The sequence below is a fragment of the Callithrix jacchus genome, chromosome 11, assembly GCF_049354715.1.
Source record: "Callithrix jacchus isolate 240 chromosome 11, calJac240_pri, whole genome shotgun sequence".
Lineage (NCBI taxonomy): Eukaryota > Metazoa > Chordata > Mammalia > Primates > Cebidae > Callithrix > Callithrix jacchus.
This window is the reverse complement of record NC_133512.1, coordinates 60,345,785-60,366,843: the sequence shown is the minus strand read 5'-3', so window position 1 is coordinate 60,366,843 and position 21,059 is coordinate 60,345,785. Positions and strand designations below refer to the sequence as shown.

At 32.7% G+C, this 21,059-nt stretch overlaps 1 protein-coding gene across 1 annotated transcript in view; it reads left to right on the top strand.

The window, feature by feature from the left end:
- Nucleotides 1-20,668, top strand: part of ZNF804B (zinc finger protein 804B) — a 576,730-nt gene extending 556,062 nt beyond the window's left edge. Inside the window, exons 3-4 of the mRNA XM_002807041.7 lie at nucleotides 2,688-2,818; nucleotides 8,875-20,668. Of these exons, the coding sequence (XP_002807087.4) occupies nucleotides 2,688-2,818; nucleotides 8,875-12,538 (3,795 nt within the window). The 3' untranslated portion in view covers nucleotides 12,539-20,668. The remainder of the gene's footprint in view (nucleotides 1-2,687; nucleotides 2,819-8,874) is intronic.
- The last annotated feature ends 391 nt before the right edge of the window (nucleotides 20,669-21,059 follow it).

The following is a 21,059-nucleotide window of genomic DNA, read 5'->3' as shown; positions in this document are numbered from 1 at the left end:
GAATACATTTAATGATTTTCTTTTATCTCTTTTATTGTCCTCCTGACTAAAACACTTTATCATTTTAATGGCTGCTGTAGAGTTTATAGTAGATTTTTCTTTAACTTACCGACTACTTTCAACTGCTATTACATGCCTGATAATATTTAATTGGATGCAAGATATTATTACTTTTCCTCATTTTTGTTGGCTAATTTTTGTATTGCTATACATACCCTAGTGTTTGGTTCTATGATTCAGCTAAGTTACCTGGAGTCAGCTCTATACTTTCATTTCTTGCTTTTGTGATTTTTTAAGCAACTCTAAAGTGGTACTCAATCTATTGCTAATTATTCTCTACTGAAGCATGGCTTTTCTGAATTACCTATTTAATGTCCCATGAGTTTTTCCAGTTTTGTTGGTGAAAACAGCCACTATTCATGAATGCTAGATGCTGTTTTTATTAAACTTCTTCAGATGATTTTCTTCCCCTAAACTGGAACAGTTTTCTCACACATATGCATTGATCAGTATACTGAAAACTTGAGGCAGATCTCTGGGTTTTTTTTCTCTACTCAAACTTGAGCACTCAGCACTGGCTAAACCAATTTGTAGCTAGATGTCTTTAAACAAAATCTCTTCTTCCAGTTTCCTGTGCTCCTTAAAAACATTTTAACTTTGCAAACTTCCTAAACACAATTAATCTTTTAACTATTCCTGTATGTTTCCAAAGCATGTTGTGTGCACCCTTATTAAGAAGTCAGCACTACCTCACAGAAGTATAAAAACTTGTCTGTCTTCCTTGAAGGGAAAAAAATTGATTTGTTGATTTGTACATTTTTACACTTCATACTAAGAGTAATATGGATTAACATAGTAGTAATTAACAATATTTGTTGTTAGATAAACAATACAAAAATCTCAATCATTTCTATAATTCAAAAGTATAGTCCTGGAATCTAGAAGGCTAATAAAAGAAACAGAAGTACCCCAAATTTTCAAACAAGATTTCAAAAGTGAGTGAAATGTCAACCGCTGTGAGTAAATGAATCAGTTTCCTCCTCCACATTGTACAAATTTTGTGTGCTGGTAATACCTAATATTAAATAAATATAATATGAAGTATTTTTATTCAGTACTAACACAGTATAAAATAAACTCTTTTGTTTTTTCTAAAATAGCAATTTTCTCTGACAAATTGAATTATAGTTTATGTGTGTTCTTAAATCATGCAGGACAATTTCCTAAAGGTCTTTGCTTATAAGACAAGCCTTCACTCTAAGAACTAGGCTTTCAAGTACATGGGGTCTGAGGAAGTATGTCGGAGGGTACATAGCAATAAGGATTTTATGAACCTTTCTTCCTGTCTTCTGACCGAGGCTATCCACTCTTTAATGTTTAGATCATCTGTTGTTTATAATTTCCAGAAAACTATTGATCTTTTTTTCTAATAACATACAGAGCAGAATTCTATTTTTTGAAATTTTTAATTTTTTAGAAGGATTTGAAGTATTTGTCAAAAATTGAATTTAGGTTGAGTCCACTGTTCTCCCTGTAGCTGCTTCTAATTCTGGGAGGTTCTTGTTCTTTGTGCTCAGAATATTCTCTCTTTGAAAGACTGATCTGTCTTCTTCAAATCCTTAGTTTGGATGTTGTTATCTGACCACTGTCTCCCATGAGCATGTTTCCTGTAAAGAATGAAGCTAATGATCATTAAAGGTTTTGTAACTGGGCTCTGTAACAGTCAGCTACAGCATTATTACCTCACATGATAACTATATAGTTTTCTCCATACCTGGAAATCATCTCTTATACTTGATACAGGAAACGAAAATGATTTCAACAGACACAGATTTTAGACTGTTTAAAATCACTTTGTATGAGTCAAGAGAGGATAATCTTTAAAAACACTTCCAATTCAAGATTAAGCCCCAAACTTCAAGAGGTTCATTTGATTTTGGCTGTTTCTCAGTTCACTCAATATAATTAGCTGTGCTTGGTGACAGATTCTAAAGAAAAGATCCAACTTGCACTTAAGTCAATTGTTTTAGAGAAAATATTAATTAAAATAAGTGGTGGATTAACTTAAATCAAGTACGGTCATGCCTCTATTCTGAGTTGGAATCCCTGACCCATTTTTCTGTCTTCCTGGATATAATATAGAAATATATATTTGATAAATATCTCCATCCAAAAAAATGAGTTCAAAATTACATTTAGAGCTTTGAACTAAATCTTTCACAGTAACAGATGCTCTTTCCTGAAACAAACTCATTCCACCCAGTGTATTTAATAGCATCAATTTTACAAGTGAGGGGCAGGAGGGTGAAGGAACATGCATCTCATAACATGCCTCCCTTCATACTCATTCATATATTGCACATTTTTCCCATTTGTGTCTGTACAGGTACACAGATTATTATAGTTGCATAGCCAGGGTGATACCAGCAAGGCCTGGGGTCCAGCTTTACAGCACATTTTTGCAGTGACTGTGACAAGCTTGGAAAAATAACCTGGTTGACAACTACATTTATCTGCTAAATGTATTTTGGAGCAGAGAATAGCAACAATGGAGAAGATACTTTTACTCTTTCTGTCCAGAAAGTCACCTCTGCACTTAAGATAAAGAATAATAAGGAGCCTTGTAGATAGAAAAGAATACATTATTTATTGATAGTACCTTTTCGGTTTTTCTTCTTTTTCCACAGAGACTGAAAGAATTAAAGCAACGAGAATTTGCTAGAAATGTAGCTTCTAAGTCATGGAAAGATGAAAAAAAACAAGAAAAAGCACTTAAACGACTTCATCAGTTGGCTGAGTTAAGGCAGCAATCTGAATGGTAAGAATTAAAGGTGTCTGGGATAGTGCAAAATTCTCTTCAACCTACTGGGAAATTTTAAAGGCAAATCTATTGTAGCAATGTAAACAAATAATAATTAACAGATGTGTCTGTTAGGCAAATATAGTTAAACACTCATAAATTAATTACTTTTGGCCTTTGATATTTTTCTTTCCTAATATTGTTAATTTAATGTACTCTATAATGAAATGATCCCAGAATGATTCAAATACATTAGCATTTATTCTATTCAGTTGACTAAATGGATTAACATCATTTCTTAATATATTTTCCAAATTTTATAATAATACTTTTAAAAACCATAAATAACAATGCATTTTAGGGGTTGGGGAATAAGTCTTCTGACCATTTTCCTCTACACACCTGAGTCTAGTGTAAATAACACTATTGTTGTCTGGCTGACAAACAAGATGTAATTAATACAGTTAAATTTACCACACAGTACCATTTAAATTGATAATTATAATATAACAAGCTTTATACTAATACATTCTTGTAGCTGAAAAATAGCAGTTTTATGAAAGCTTGGAACCACTCGATGTTTCAAAGTTGTTACCTGGAATGCAATTAAATTTGCAGATTGTGATTTGTGTTCATATGAATCATAATATAAAACACTAATATAGCTAATTAATGTGGTTGACAGCAACCTGGTGAATTGTGAAATTTATGCCCTTGTGCCAGAATTTAAACCCCTGTTGCTTAAATAGAAAGTAATATGTAATAACGAGGAGTTAGTGACTTAATGAGTTACCACAAAATATTAGACTTAAAAGGTAATTCTAGAGAATCATTTATTTTCATAAGACCAATTATGAGTAAAAATACAATTAGTATTCAGCTTGCATATATTTATGTATTTGTAACTCTTAGAATAATCTAATTAGTTTGTGCAAATATGTAAAAGATAATCATATTTAAAATAAATGAGAAATCACAGCCAATACAATGAAGGACTTACATTATTCAAACATATTGTCAATAAGAACTCAGACAGTCCTCACCAAAATAGGGCTTAGAAAGAAAATTTCTATGGTTGTAAGGGTAGCATGCAGGAAAAAAAATCTAGTGAACATGTCAATTCCTGAGTGATTAATGATGAGATGCAGTAAGTCAGATCATAATAAGTGGGACAAGTCCTACCACAGTCCTACCATAGAGATACATCTTTAGAAAGGTACCTTAAGGCCACAACAGTAAATCAAAATACTCTCAACAAATATAATTTTGGTTGTTTGTCATTATGAAAGTTGTCACACTTCTGCATTTCTGCTTACTCATTCTATAGTTTCCTCTGGGGTAAATAACGAAGGATCAGAGGTGCCTTGATGATGGCAATGGTGATAGTGATGATGATGATAATGATAATGATGGTGATGATGATGTTTTGTTTAGAAGTTCTAAGTTTGCCAGAGCTACCCATTCAGTTTCTTCCAAATGAAAAGGTTCACCCTACTAAGTTTCAGCTGTCCCTCTGGAAACCTTATTCACTAAACAAACACAAATCTAACGACATCTTGTTGGTGATTTTATAAAATAGGCACGCTCTCTAGGTCACAGTGTGCCCATATTGTTAGAGAAAGGACAAGTGTTCAGCTTTCTAGACATAGAGCGTGAAACTAGAAAAGCAATTATTTTAAAAATTTTCTACTACCCAATACCTGCCTCTTAGCCAATTGCTCTCTCTGTTTAAACGTCCTCATTACGGAAGAAAAGTCAATGAACAGGATTATTAAATACTTTATTTTGGTAGCTGAATTGACAAATGAAAGTTAAAAATAAATAGAAAAAAAATTGTTGGTATTACCCTTCTCCTGGACAATCTTTCTGTGCCCTTTTTCCTCATAATGAGGACTTCTGAGTAGGATCATCCAGATAACAAAATTCTTCTGTGACCCTTTGGGAGAAGAGCAGTAAATTTACTGCTAGAGAGAATATTGGAATCAGATTCTTGATAAAATGATGGCCAAAAAAAACAAAAAAACGAGCAAGATCTTATAAAGGGTCGTCGAATTTGGCCATCTCTTAAGTAGTTCCAGCCAACCGGTTTCCTCAGCAATAGCAGTTATTATATGCAGGTGAGGGGATAGTCACTCTCTGTATGTGAACTTCACATATATATATATGTGTGTGTGTGTGTGCGTGTGTGTGTGTGTATGTATATATATGTATGTATATATACATACATATATATACATATATATACATACACACACACACACGCACACACACACACACACATACACACATACTTTTACTCTTTCTGTCCAGGAAGTCACCTCTGCATTTAAGATAAAGAATAATAAGGAGCCTTGTAGATAGAAAAGAATACATTATTTACATATATATATATATATATATATATATGTCTAAGTATAGTACATCTTTCTATGAAATTTTTTCCAAAATTTTAAAATTTTAAGGCTATTGATTGTGGGACTATGAATTATTTAAATGGTGTCATTTAAAAATTTTAAATTTAAAACTTCATATAAAAACTTCATATGAAGGTTTTCATATAAAAGTTGGATAATGAGGAACATTAAGAAATGACACAATTTAAAGAATTCATATTGTTTTTATATGTTTTTTGTTCTGTTTGGAAAGGATACATTTTGAACAGGAGAGAATCAAATTGTGCATTTGTTAAGTTGTGGAGTATTAGAATTTTTGGAGAAAAATTTGAATGGAAAATCCATTAATAAGAATTAAAAGCCTAACTCTACAGATATTTTATTAACTGTTATTTTAAAATAGATAAAATATTTAAAAAACTAAAGAAATAAAATTCCAAAGAAGGGAGGGAAATATTACATGTGGAGATAACTATAAAAATTAAAGCTTAATTGAGAATGGAGCTGTGGTTTCCAGGGACTGGCTGGTGGGAGAAACTGGAAGGTACTGGTCGAAGTTTGTAAACCTTCAGATGAAAGATGAATAAGTTTTGAGGATCTAAAGTAGAGCATGATTACTATAGCTAATAATACTGTATTGTTTACTTGAAATTTGCCAAGAGAGTGAATCTGGTGTCCTTATCCCACACAAAATGGTAACTATGTAGATGACAGATGTGCAAATTTGTATGCATACATCAAATGATCATATTGAATACCTTGAATATATAAAATTTTTATTTTCCAGTTATATCTCATTTAAGCTAGAAAACATTTAAGCTTTAATAATATAATACATAAACTTGTATTAAAATACTAGAATTTCAAACACCACAAAGACAAAAACAGATTTTCTAAAATAATAACTGTAATTTAAGAAAAAGGAAATTAAGGTTGATAAAGCAACCAGATAAAAAAGTTTAAGGAATAAAAATAAGAAGTATCAAAGATTAACAATAAGGATAAAAGGTTGAAACTTGTGAAAAATCTGTAATTATAAATGCAATTTGAATTGCAAAATGAGAACTAGAATTAAGACAAGAAGTTAGAGCACAATATAATACAAAAACAATAAGAGCAAAGAAATTTAAAAATATTTAAGGGAATGTAAAAGGAAGAAGCTTGCATGTTAGAGAGATAAATGGTAAAATAAAACAACAGTACAGAAAACAATATTTAGATTAGCATAAAACAAGAAAATGAATAGAACAGTGTCAGGATAATCAGTAAAAGTACTATTTAAAAAGTATATATATATATATTATATATATATATAAAATAGAGATACTAAAATATCCACATAATCATATAATTGGGAAAGGAAGAATAATAATATCCATATACCAGACTTATGGAATAATTTTGACTGAGTTTCATACAGGTGATAATGTCAGATTGATTGAAGTTTCTGGAGAAGGTTAACTTAATTCAGAAGCATAGTTCCTACTTAATCCAAATTGTGGCTACAAATATGGAAAATAATCTTTTTGGTACCAAGGCAAAGTTGAATACTGCAGCTGTTTCTGGAGCACTTCCTTTTATCTTCAGGCTGGAGGCACTTTCAAAGTCCAATAATGTTCTAATAAAATCTCTATGCTTCTTTTTTACTTTTATGCTTGAAAGAAACATTCAGTAACCCACATACTATCTTAGAATGCGCTTCACTATTCCTCTTATTAAATATGTCTAATACCCCCTCTCTAAAGAACATAAAAAGATGACTCAAGAAAAGAAGATTAATGTAATGAATAAGAAGTTTACATTATGAAACAGTTACTGTAAGGAAGAGAATACAGCTTTAAAAAACTTCAAATTTAGTTTTTTTCAGGATTTAAAGGAACTCTCTAATTATAAAATTATAGCCATTAATTCATGAAGATGAGACAATCTAAAATCATACAAAACTAAATGGTGGCTAAAATTATTGTTTGCAAATTAAAATCCATATGGCCATAATTTGTAAACAGATTAAATATTGTAAAACATTGAGTCAATGAAATAGACATGAAATCAAAGAAATTCTCCATGAACTACAGCAAAAGACTGAAGACAAAGTATGGTACTGAAATAAATATCAATACCTAAGGGATATATTCAGGAAGCCAATGATTTTAAAACATAAATTTCAAAGGAAGCAATAATCAGAGAAATCAAGGAAAAAAAATATCTGAAATGAAGAAAGTTAACTTGAAAGTACCAAAGAACTACTAGTAAAAATTCACCCAAGGAAATCAACCTGTAACTATGTTCTGGTTGAATGTTATACATATATATGTTAAAATGTTATACATATTATGCATGCATATATATATTATGCATGTATATATACATTTTATGTATCCAATGTAATAAATCATATATATTTATATTTTTACATTTTTTCAAAAGGGAAAAGCATACAAGCACATGAGCAGATTCATTTCAGAGATAAATAAAAGGAGGCTAATTCAGTATGTCTGTAATTATACATATAGAGGCAGTGAAGCAAATTGCATGAAATTTGGTGGACAAAAGGAATGTGACTCCAGAGTTCTATTCTGGTTGGCCAAATAATTATAAAAGAAAACAATAAGAATTTGTTAGACAAGGACTTAGAAAGCACTACTCTTCGTTAAAATATCAACAACATATGGAAGAGATATTAGTTGGTTTAGCATTTTATATTCAAGAAACAAATGACTAGATGAAAGTAAAATAAAAATCAAAATTAGAAATAAGCAAACAAACACATCCAAGCATATGGAACGAGACAGAGGAAAGGAATGACAGTTCAAAGCCAGCAATAAGAAAAATGATGTGATTGGTATTGTCTTCTTTCTGGTGAAGCCGTCTTTTATAGTAAAGCGTATATAGGTAGACTGTGAAAGTACATAAATTTTAATCTAAAGAATTTTCTCTCTTCTATGTGTTGATATTTTCAGTCTTCTGTTTGAATTGCTAATGAAGCTTAGTAGATAATCTTTTGAAAATATTTAAAAGATAAAACATAATACAGAAACGGTAGAAAAATATTTTGGTAAGTAAGAAGAAAAAGAAAAGATTTCAAAATCATTGAAGATATTTAGATAGATTGTACATATTTTATTATGCAATTATTGTAATTAGTTAAATTACTGACAAGTCATATAGAAAGAACGTACCACTGTCTTTCAAAATGAAGTGAGTATGAGGGAATTTTAAAACCGAGGAACCAAACATTATAAAATGTTAGAACTAATACATAAAAGCAAATTAAAGAAGTATTTGTATATTTTATAGTGACTTTTATTTCTAGTAATTTCTTTTTTAATATGAATGTACTGATTGGAAAACTATAAGTGAAATAATGTTAAATCTGTATTCCAAAGATTGATAGATTCTGCAGGACATATATGGTGATGTAAATGCTTTAGTAGCACTAAAAGAACTAACTTGCTATTGCTTTTTGGTAATTTTGAAATACTACATGTAAACAATTCATTTTAGAAATAGCCACTATAAAACTTAGGCTGAGCTATACAAGCACAACAAAACATTATATTTTAGAAGATGTAGCTCATAAGTTGTAAAATAACTTGTCATAGAAACAGTATAAAACTTTCATATGTAGATATGATTCAAAACCTAATATCTTAATCATTTAAATATTTATTGTATTTACAGTGTTTCTGGAAATGGACCAGCATACAAAGCCCCCAGGGTAGCCATAGAAAAGCAACTCCAGCAAGGAATTTTCCCCGTTAAGAATGGCAGAAAGATATCATGCATGAAGAGTGCACTTCTCCTTAAAGGAAAAAATCTCCCCAGAATCATTTCCGATAAACAGCGGTCCACCATGCCAAATCGACACCAATTACAAGCAGACAGGTGTTATTTGTTTGGAAATCGGATACCGCAAACATCTTCAGATCTCAGCAATGCAAATCACAGAACAGGAGTGTCATTTTCTTTTTCCAAAAAAGTGCACCTAAAATTAGAGTCTTCAGCATCAGTTTTCAGTGAGAACACAGAAGAAGCCCATGATTGTAACAAGTCACCCATTTATAAAACAAAACAAACTGCAGATAAATGCAAATGCTACAGGTTTGCAAATAAAGATACACACCTTACCAAGGAAAAAGATGTAAATATCTCACCAAGCCATCTGGAAAGTGTTTTACACAATACCATCTCCATAAACTCTAAAATTTTGCAAGACAAAAATGACTCTATTGATGAAACACTAGAAGATTCAATTGGCATTCATGCTTCGTTCTCTAAATCTAACATTCATCTTTCAGATGTAGATTTTACTCCTTCCAGCAGAGGAAAAGAAACTAGAAATACATTGAAGAACACTTTAGAAAATTGTGTTAATCACCCATGCCAAGCAAATGCTTCCTTCAGCCCACCAAACATTTACAAGCATAGTGATGCCAGGATATTTGAATGTCTGGATGAGTTTTCATCACCAGAGCCAAGTGAGCAAAAGAGTACAGTGCATCTGAATCCAAATTCCAGAATAGAGAACAAAGAAAAATCTTTAGATAAAACAGAAAGAGTTAGCAAAAATGTTCAAAGACTTGTAAGAGAAGCATGTACTCATAATGTGACATCTAAATCACTGCCTTTTCTCCACGTTCAAAGCAAGGATGGCCACACCACTCTTCAGTGGCCTACAGAACTTCTGCTGTTTACAAAAACAGAACCCTGTATCTCTTATGGCTGCAACCCACTGTATTTTGATTTTAAGCTTTCTCGGAACACAAAGGAAGGCCACAATCCAGAGGACTTAAAAACAGAATTGGGTAAGAAGCCCTTGGAAGTGAAGACTAAAAGAGAGAGCCAGGTCTCAGGTTTAATCAAAGACCAACAAAAATTGAACCAAGAAGATAATGAATATCTGAAACCAAAGATGATGATAAGTAATCCGGATTGGGAAAAATTCCAAAGAAAATATAATCTGGACTACAGTGATTCTGAGCCAAATAAGGGTGAATATAGTTTTAGTGCAAATGATTTGGAAATGAAAAATCCTGAAGTGCCTCTTTACCTCAATATGTCTCTAAAGGATTGTGCTGGAAAAAATAACAATAGTGACAATGAACTTAAAGAACCTACAAGGGCCCACTGGCAGGGCTGCAGAAAGGTAGTTCTAAACGATACTGATGAGGGCCTATCTTTTCCTACCTACATCTCTAGGACTAAAAAGCATAAACTGATTTCTTGCAATCCTCGATCAGAGTTTGAATATGAAAGGCAATTCACCTGCAAGTCCAGTCCTTGTACGATAGGGGGTCACAGTGACCATGGAAAAGACTTCCGTGTAATTTTGAAGAGTAACCACATCAGCATGACCAGCAAGGTTTCTGGATGTGGAAACCGAAGATACAAGAGATGCTCTCCAAAGTCTTCTTTGAATAGGCATTCTTACTCTTCAGAAACATCCGCTAGCAGCATGTCCAGCTTCAGAAGTACTTGTTCAAGTCATAGATTCAATGGTAATAGCAGAGGTAATTTGCTCTGCTTCTGTAAAAGAGAACACAGCTCAGTTGAAAGGCACAAACGGAAATGTCGAAAGCACAACTGCCTCTACTTGCCTGATGAAATAACGAAGAGCAGCCAAATGCCGTCTGAAACACAGAAAGAGAGGAACTGCAAATTGTGGGAATCATTTAAAAATGAAAAATACTCAAAACGTAGATATTGCCACTGCAGAGAAGGACAAAAACTGGGCAAAAATCAACAATTTTCAGGGCCAAAATCTACGAGAATAATCTACTGTGATTCTAACTCTCACATTTCCTGTACTGGAAGTGGTGAAAAACCACCTAATTGCCAGGGAACTCAGCATGACAGATTGGACTCTTACTCAAGAGAGAAAATTTATTACTTGAATAAAAGCAAGATAAATCAAGAGTCATTGGGTGGCCCCCACATTTGTGATCTTGGAAAAGTCAGGCCCGTGAATTGTAACTCCGGGACTATCAGCTGCCTTCTAAAGAACTGTTCCAGCGGCCCTCCAGAAAGCACAGAATTAAACATTACAGAAGCAGAGAGGACCCCTCTAACAGCAAAAAGCCTTTTAGAAAGAGTACAAGCCAAGAAATGTCAGGAAAAATCAAGCAATGTTGAGGTCTCTTCAAGCAGCTGTAAAAATGAATTAGAGGCTTATTCGCAAGTCCCATGCACAGTTCAGCTTGTACCATCAGGCTGTAACAGACAAGCATTGCCTTTGTCTGAAAAAATACAGTATGCAAGTAAGAGCAGAAATGATCAAGACAGTGCAATTCCAAGGACTACAGAGAAAGACAAAAGCAAAAGTTCACAGACAGATAATTGTACAATTTTAGCAGACACTGCTTGTGATCATCTTTCTAAGGGTGTAATTCACCTAGTAACAGAGTCTCAGTCACTAAACATAAAAAGGAATCCAATAGCAAAACAACAATCGAAACCTTTAATTAGTGAAATCCAACCTTTTATTCAAAGCTGTGACCCAGTGCCAAATGAATTCCCTGGTGCTTTTCCATCTAATAGATATACTGGTGTTACTGATTCAACAGAGACCAAAGAAGACCAAATAAATCTAGACTTACAGGATGTAAGCATGCATATAAATCATGTAGAGGGAAATATAAACTCTCCCTATGACAAAACTATGCAGAAGGCTGACAAAGTCGAAGACGAATTAGAAATGTATCATAAATCTGTCTCTCCCCCTTTAATTCAACAGCCCATAACATTTTCTCCTGACGAAATAGATAAATATAAGATCCTACAACTACAAGCCCAGCAGCATATGCAAAAGCAACTCCTATCAAAGCATCTTCGAGTTTTGCCTGCTGCAGGACCTACTGTCTTCTCTCCGGCCTCAACCATACAGACTGTTCCAGTTCACCAGCACACTTCTATCACCACCATCCACCACACGTTCCTGCAGCATTTTGCTGTTTCTGCTTCCTTAAGTTCTCATAGCAGTCACCTCCCTATTGCTCATCTTCATCCTCTTTCACAGACACATTTCACTCCTATCTCATTTTCTACTCTGACTCCAACCATTATCCCTGCACATCCCACCTTCTTAGCAGGTCATCCCCTGCATTTGGTAGCTGCTACCCCCTTCCACCCATCTCACATAACACTTCAGCCCCTGCCCCCTACAGCATTTATTCCTACACTGTTTGGCCCTCACTTAAACCCAGCCACAACTTCTATCATCCACTTGAATCCTTTAATCCAACCAGTATTCCAAGGTCAGGATCTTTGCCTTCATTCTTGCTCTAGCCAGATGCAACAGTTAAATGAAGTGAAAGAGGCCTTAAATGTGTCCACAAACTTGAGCTAATAAGTGTTAAAGTCCCTCTTGTGGATAATTTTAATTGTCACTACCTATAAAATAATATATTTAAAACAGTCTATCAATTATAAGATTTAAAATATTGCTGCCAATACAAAATGTGACCAATATATAAATATGAACCAAATTGCTAATATTAAAGCAAGAACATTTTAATAATTTTTTAGCTTGTCAAAATAATAGGCAAATTTAAAATAATTTTAGGAAAGGGTAGAGGGAAGAGGGAAAAGGGTTAAAGATTTGTTTTGGATGGGTTTTCAGATAATGCTATAAAATAGCAACAGAAAACATTCAAGCAGAGCATTAAAATTAAAAAGAAAAATCAGATGAAGTATAGCACCCTGTGTTTGAAGTGTTTGTTACGAGGATGAATGAGTGTTGATTTGGCTTATTTGTTAGATAATAAAAGGTCAGTGAAATGAAGCAATTATTAAAAGTAATTTCTATGGTTAACTACTGACTATGTTTTCAATTAATGTAGTCCGTTACTGTATTTTCATAGGAAATAAGAACAAGACATTTTCTGATTAGGTTGAAAATTATACTTCAGTAAAAACAATCTTTATAGATTGTACTTTTGAGTTTCTGTGCAAAATAAATTATCTTCATTTCACATAAATCTATGTCAAGATAATTTTGTAATTATAAGAATCAGCAAAATTTAAAACTAAGAATGTTTAACTTTTGTATTAAAAAAGATACAACTATCATTAATATTTGATAAAGCAAACTCAAAAATAAAATGGACTCAGTATAAACTTTTAAATATATTGGTCAATCTGTCAAATAGTACAGGAATTAAAATGTTAAGTGTTTATTATTCTTCTACTCAAAAGTTTTACTATGTTCGGCTAATGTATCTATAAGGATAGAGGTAAAGGTTTGAAAATATCGATCTTTTTACATGTTTCTTGAAGATATCTTATTAAATATCTGGTGCGTTTTATTCAATTTTGCTAGATATTTATGCAACAATGAATGATGATGACTAAAATCACCATACATGTAATTTCACAAACAATTTCAAACATTCAAAATGTTTTCGACCCACAAAATTTTCATTTCATGTATCTATATTGGTGCATGGTCCTAGAGTTAGGTTTGTTATTTTATGTTCTTAAGCTTAAGTTTCAGAGAAAATCAAACTTAACAGAAATGGAGGTGGTCATTTATCTAATAATGCTGTCTGTACGAAGATGCAAACTCCTCTACCACTAGAAGATTAGAGGATGTCTTCTTCAGCCTCGGCTTCACAATGAAGACAGCTATATTTACTTAAGGTCTGTTGTGATTCAGGTAGAGTCACCCTAACCACTTGTTTGCATCATCTTCTTTACTTTTCACAACTGTATTTTTAAATCAGCATTATGGTTCCTCATTACAGATAAGGAAAAGGAAGTAGAAAAGTTAAATATTAAATACTTGGTAAACAGTAGGAAAGGACATCTTTGATTCAGGAGAGACGGCGAGAGGTGAGAGAGAAAGAGAAAGAAAGAGTGGAGCGACTACAAGGAGATAAAGTAAATTTGAGGTTTTAACAGAAAGAAAAAATGCAGTTTCCAAGATATCATCAGAAACTTGTGAGATAAGAGTTCTGACTGGTATATAACAGTGACAAAATCTAATTAATTTAAAAGGATTGGAAAAATGAAGAAAAACTATCAAATAGCAAGAAGCTATACTTGCATGGAATTCCATGAAAATAATTATAAAAGACCATTGATGAACATTGAGTAAATCCATAAAGAAGCGAGATAAATGAAATATTTCTTATAAAATGGATGACAAATGGTCTAGCAAGTTTTTTTTTAAGTAATGTGAAAAATTATTTCCTAAAGCAAAAGATTACAAAACTGGTGCACAGCCAAGATAATCATGGGAACTCACTAGAAGTCCTATTATAAAAACATTAGCTGTCTGATTGATTTTTATAATTGTCTTGGTGACAATTTAAATTCTCAGAAGGTTAGACCAGAGCACCTCTACTGAGCACTTAATTTTGACTAACAAAGACAGATTGATATGAATGGATGACATGGAAATAACTATTCCATCTTGTATTAACAGTGATAAAGTGTTCACCAGACGAACTAATTTGGACTATGTAGAAAGCAGACTTCTCCCTTTAAATAAAAGATAATTCGTACTCCAGAGTGAGAAATTGGAAAAACTGTGACATCACATGAGGGAAAATGCAATTATGCAACTTACTTCCCCCCAGATCAGTAACTGTAGGCTGAAACACTGTTTTGTTTTCCATTTTACCTTAAGAGAAACATATTCTGGGGGGGGTGGAACAGAAAGAATTTAAAATATATATTAAACTCTAAAATAATTCAATTAAAAACGTTGTCACTGTAATGGATTGTATTTTTAGCAGTATTTCCTTCCATTTTCTTAATTATTTGACAGGTGACTTTGAGCATTGAATTTATTTTATGACTATTGCCTGATATTTACAGGGTAATTTTCTTTATGGGATCACTGTTTCACAAGTGGCTCATGGAGGCAGTTTTAAAAAATCTCTTTCAAACTCTAAATGCTTAAGAAAGGCTGTGAAATCTTATACACAAGTACACACACACAGACACACACACATGCACAAGCACTTATCTATATATTTTTCTTAAAGATTATAAACCAGTCTAACATCAGATAGCATCATTGAATTTGAGGTAGAGTTACACAAAATAAATGCTTTGTATGAAGAACTGAAAATATGGGGAAGTTCAGCTTCTTAATAATTCCCTGCCAAATTCAGCAATTAAAAAAATACAATGGGCCTATAAAAATGTAAAGGTGAACTTAAGGTTTACTTTTAAGGCATTATAAATAAAATATTGGAAATTATTAGAATATAGAGAATGATTTAGAAAGTCTCCAATTCCCAGAGTTTTTTGCTTAGGTAGTCATTTTACAAAATGATCCCTTGAAATTTATTTCATCTACCTAAAATGGATTTAACAGTGACCCATTTTCTTTAGTTTCTTCCAGGACTTAATGGAATCTCTCTGTTATTTCTGAATGGAAATATACTCAGACACTAATTCTGTAAAGCGTTTCTGTTAAATGGAACATTTAACCGGTAAAATTACTCAGGATTCTATTGCGGAATCTCATTATCTCCTTAGTGCATGAAGTTATTACCTACACAGTTGCAAATGCTGACAGCAACACAGCTTTCTGAATTTTACCACCATACTTTCAAGCTGATCCCAAAACATTATACATTTCAAAACATTTGAAACAATAATTGAAGATGTGGAGATGGGTCTATCCATTAAGATACTGCTTGGTATTCAGGTGCTCTTGATGTATGTGAATGAAACGTCCAGATGCTCTCCCCAGGATGTGTGGATAGTTGAATCCTTAGTGGTGAAATAATAGTGCTGATCATCTCAAATTAATCACACATTTCTTAATGTTTTCTAAAAAGTTATTCACATTTTCAGTTTCTTTCTGAGTTTTCAGAAACATAGTTAATATTCTTAAATATATATATAAATATCAGGTCCAGTTTTGTAACAACACAATTTAAAAGATCTAAATCTTACACATCAGTGTATACAGCTAAGATACTTAAGGGTAAAATGGACCTAGTGCTCGTCTCTGGCCCAGCAAATCTCGTGAAATGGTTTAGTTTTGATTCTTTAAATTTGATGAACTCATGAAGAGAAATGTGCTCTCATTGGCAAGTAGAAACATTATTAACCACACAATAGTCAGGAAAACAGATAATTGCCCTTTGTGTCTCAGACTGAAACCACTTCAATAAGACAAGAATTTCCCACTAAAATATGAATTCTGCTGCCAATAAGCCTGGGTCTAGAGGATTTTCAAAGGTTATCATTTCATTCCAGCAAAAATATTATCCACTTCTTCTATTAGGTAGACATTGAAGGTGATTGTTGTATCTTTGGATTAAGCTATATTAAATGGAAGCAGCAGCTGAATGGGTTAGGTTTAGAATAAGCCAATATTAGATAAGCCAAAGGGTCATTTTCATATAGGAGCTACATATAGGAGAGGGTGCTCCCAATCCACTTTTTAAATTCTTTTTCTCAAAGTCACCTCCTTTTTATGCAACCCCCCTGCCAACTCCCCACCACCATTTTTCTTAAATAGCAAGAGTAAGAATATCTTGTGAGAAACATTAAAGTAAAATCAGGCAAATTGGGAAACTTAAAATATGTATGAGTGCACATGTGGATGTGAATCTGTGTGTGTTTTTAATAAATAAACTCTTTAGTCTTTTATTGTAGATCTTGTTCTTTGTTCAAAATAGTGTTTTTCAAAACATATTCACATATTGAAACAATAACTTCAAGAAGAGGTTTCTTATTCCCAAACAAAATTGTTATTTCCTTCAATATGTGAGATAAAATAGTTAACAATGTAAATTGGTTGTGTAGCTGTTTAAAGCAAATTCCCGTCTTACTCAATTCTAATTAAGTACTTAATTTGTAATTAAACTTGGTGAACCTCTGGCAATATGATACATAAACTAATAATTTTATTTTGCATTTTCTGTATAAATTGTATTTTTAAACTATACTGTGGCTAAGTAAATTGCACTATTGTACATGCAAAGCAGCTTTTTTAGGTTATTCAATAAATTACTTGGACTGTAGTTCAATGCAATAATATTTTTTTCAATAAAAAGCTTAATGATATAGGAGTGTTAGTCATGTATTTCTAACAAAAAGCATACCAAAATATAAGAACAAAATCAAATGCAAAATGGTGTGGAACTATTCTGTATTTTACACTGCTGAATTAAAATGCATTTATTATTTCATTTATTACTGTATGTATTTATATTATATATTTAAAGGCTGGGATTTCTTAGACTGTTTCTTAATATTTTAGTGTTATTAAAATAAGCTGTTTCCTCCAAATGAAAATAAATATAACTTTAAAAATTCTATAGATGTATCCTTTGTTGGAAACTATAATATATATACATATACTATAATATCTGTTTCTTTTTGTTTGCATTAAAAATGTGAACTAATGCTCTGCAATATTTTAAAGCTGCATAGTTTCAGGAATGTATTCCCTAATAGGTAATATAATATGGTAGCATTCTACACATTTATTATAACTTTAACTTTAATGTAAAATCTAGAGATACTTTGATTAAAAGAAACCCCAATAAGCTGTCTCAGTAGGACTCAACTCACTAAGAAAGCTCTTTAATCAAGCATGACCAATGGCATGGGAAAATGACATTTTATAAAACTCCCACTCCTCTTTCTTTTCTTAATCTTTGCACTCCATTCCTAATAAGCGCTCATCTGGGGGATGCTACTCTGATATCTGTGCAAAATCTCAGTACAGGCGTTGGTTAGAAATACCTACTAGATTCTCTCTTGTTCTTGAATTACATCTATCCTTATCCTTCCCTTTGCCCTTCCACAAGCTCTAACAAAATCCTAAATCTCCTTACTTTTATATTTTGATTGAATGAGTTGTCACTACCTGTGCATTTTAATGGAGCTGAACTTTGCAATGCACCCTAAACTAGTGGTAGAGTTGGAGCTTTCAATAGAGAAATGTTTCAGATGCCAGTCACCTGCCTCCCTACATTTCCAGCCTAGATTTCCTACTTCTATGCTAGATCATTTATTAGAACACTGCTATGTAATAAAAAAGTATATTTTCACACAATACGAACACATCGACACACAGTTACACGCACACACGTGCATATCTACATTGTTGGTGGAGTCATGATAGAAATTCTCCTTTCTTAATTCATCAAATTGTACCATTTATTGAGTACCTAATAGGAGCCAAATACTGTTTGTATCCTCCCCACTAGCTATATTCCTGGATTCCCTCTGAGGAGGAAACTAGGTTTCTCCTGAAAATGAAAAGAGGTGTTATTAATAATTCCACTGAGACAAATGAGCCAATGGTAATTTATGGTCTCTGTACTCAGAGCCTGCTCTTCATAATGTGTGGGCGTCTCTCTGCCTTTGTTCACTATCTGTGTCATTTTTGGTCCATCATAAACATTTTTACACCAATAGAAAATAAATGTCATACACTCTTTTTTTTTTCAAGAGACAGGATCTCACTCTGTCACCCAGGTTGGAGTGCAGTGGCACCATTATAGTTCACTCAAATTCCTGGGTTCAAGCAATCCTCCTGCCTCAACCACCAGAGTAGCTGCAACTAAAGGCACATGCCACCACACTCTAATTTTTAAAAAATTTTGTTGAGACAGGGGTCTCACTAGGTTACTCAGGCTGGCTGCACACTTTTGGCCTAAATTATCCTCTCAACTCTGCCTCCCAAAGTGCTGGGATTACAGGTGAGCCACTGTGCCCAACTCATCATATACTCTTGAGGTTGTTTTCTTTTTCTCATTTACTGGTAGACTTGAGTCATTTCTCAAACATCAATTTTTTAATGCTTTGAATTCTAGAGAGAAAACCTAGCAGAAATTTCTAAAGGTACTTAGCAATAAATAAATGAAAACCACTCAGCCGACTGGCACACTCAAGAGAATACTGATTAGAACGTTCTTTCCTAGGTACTCTTTTAATTCCTTTCCTCTTTTCACTCAAGTGTTTTTCAAAAGTCTACTCCTCAGGGAGGGCATTCTTAACCACTGAATCTAGAAGATACCTACTTAAATATTTAAGGTTATACAATTAATCTTGAATTATATATATGTCTAAAGTCCATCTTAGAAATACAAATTCTGAGGAGAGGGAATTTATGAGAGGAGAATTTTTTTCCTCTTTTGTTAATGCTATATTTCAATTTCCTAGAATTATACTGGAAACATAGGATAACCTGTCAATATTTGTTGAGTAAAATAATAAATTAATAAATTGAAGAAGACTCTCAGCTTACTGGTTGTCTTAATGCAATTTTCTTTTACTGAGCAACGGTAGGCAAAGTTTGACGCAATTTATTTAACAGATTATAATTTGAAAATCAAAGGCTATAATTTCATCTAAAAAGAAGTTAAAAAAAGAACTTGTCGATTAATTGATAAAATATTTGTTGAAGTGTTGTTTAGTCATTATTTTAACTTTTAGAATATCCTTAGGAAATAATGTATTATTTCCTTGAAGATGTAAAATATACATGCATACGTAAAATATTAATATGTATTTTAAGTATTGCAATGATTAGTAAAAGTATGTATCATATAACCTCTTTTGGTTTAGGTATTGTCTTCAATCCCAGTAGTCAGAAGCAGTATAACCAATATTGTCTGGGTACATATAAATCTACTCCTCTGTATGTAATGTTCACTGCTATTTACAGTTGGTAAGACACGATGGAAATTCTTTGGAGAGTGAATGTTTTAACCATTTAACTAATATACACTAGGTGGCTACTACATGCAAGGGACAAATATAGCAGTACATAAACTGTCTAAAAGTTCTGCTCTTACTGAACTTACATTTTAATGGAGGGAGAATAAAAAGAACAAAACTAGCAAAACATGTGATCTAAAATATTAAGTGCTGAAGAAGTTAATAGCGGTTTACATATAATAGTAGAGCCTATATTTGTACCAACATCTTTTTTATTATGCAATCTTTGCTTATTCTTCTACATGAAATGGTGTAAGATAGACATTGCTATCTAAGACATTGCTATCTGGACAATGATGCGTGTTTATTTGGTTACTCCACTGAAGAAGGATGGTGAATTTAAAGAAATTTATCTATTTTAAATGGACTGTAGAGACTATTTATAAAATGTAGCCTAGTGTTGGCTATGTTAAGCCTATTTTGACTTTGAGACTAGAATTCTGTAATTGCACTAGTTCAAAATGTGTTGCTATTGAATAATTTAAAATGTGATGTATACTTATAGGAGAAACAATGGCATATTTACAGAGGTATGAATGCACCATTGTAGTCATCAGCACTCAATGCATGTTCCAAAATGAAAAAACTAGATTTCAGAGAATGACAGGTGAAATTATCTTCTGAATGCTCTGTTTTAGGAAAGCAGTAGGCGTGAAGAAAACCTCTAGCTTTTGTCAGAATCTACAGGGAAATTCCATTTCATCAAGAAGATAGGCTCCCCGGGGTTTGCTGTTATGGTTTAACTAGTTGCTGTATTTATTAAAGTGTGACCGTTTCAGATCTCTTTGATGTGAAGCCATTTTCTTCAATCCCACAATCAACAATTATTTACAGAGCTTTTTGTTTTCTGTTACCTAGTTGTTTCTTTTTTTGCCCCACTGACTTAAACAATAGTATAATTCTTTTTTTCTCTGTCTCAAAGCAGAATGAAAACGGTAAAAGCATCCCATGTAAAAATCTGAACTACATGAGAAATGTTACTTCTTGATTTCTAATTATCTTTGCAAATGATAAAGAAATTAATTATCAACAAATGAGGCTGTCTAATAAACAAAGCATTTTGTATTGTTGCTACACAGAAAACTGTATCCTTGAGGATGATATCAAGTGTCTCTCCTTGGAAAGCCAGGCTCTGAATTGCAGCATTGGCTGGCCTTGTTTTCTTATTT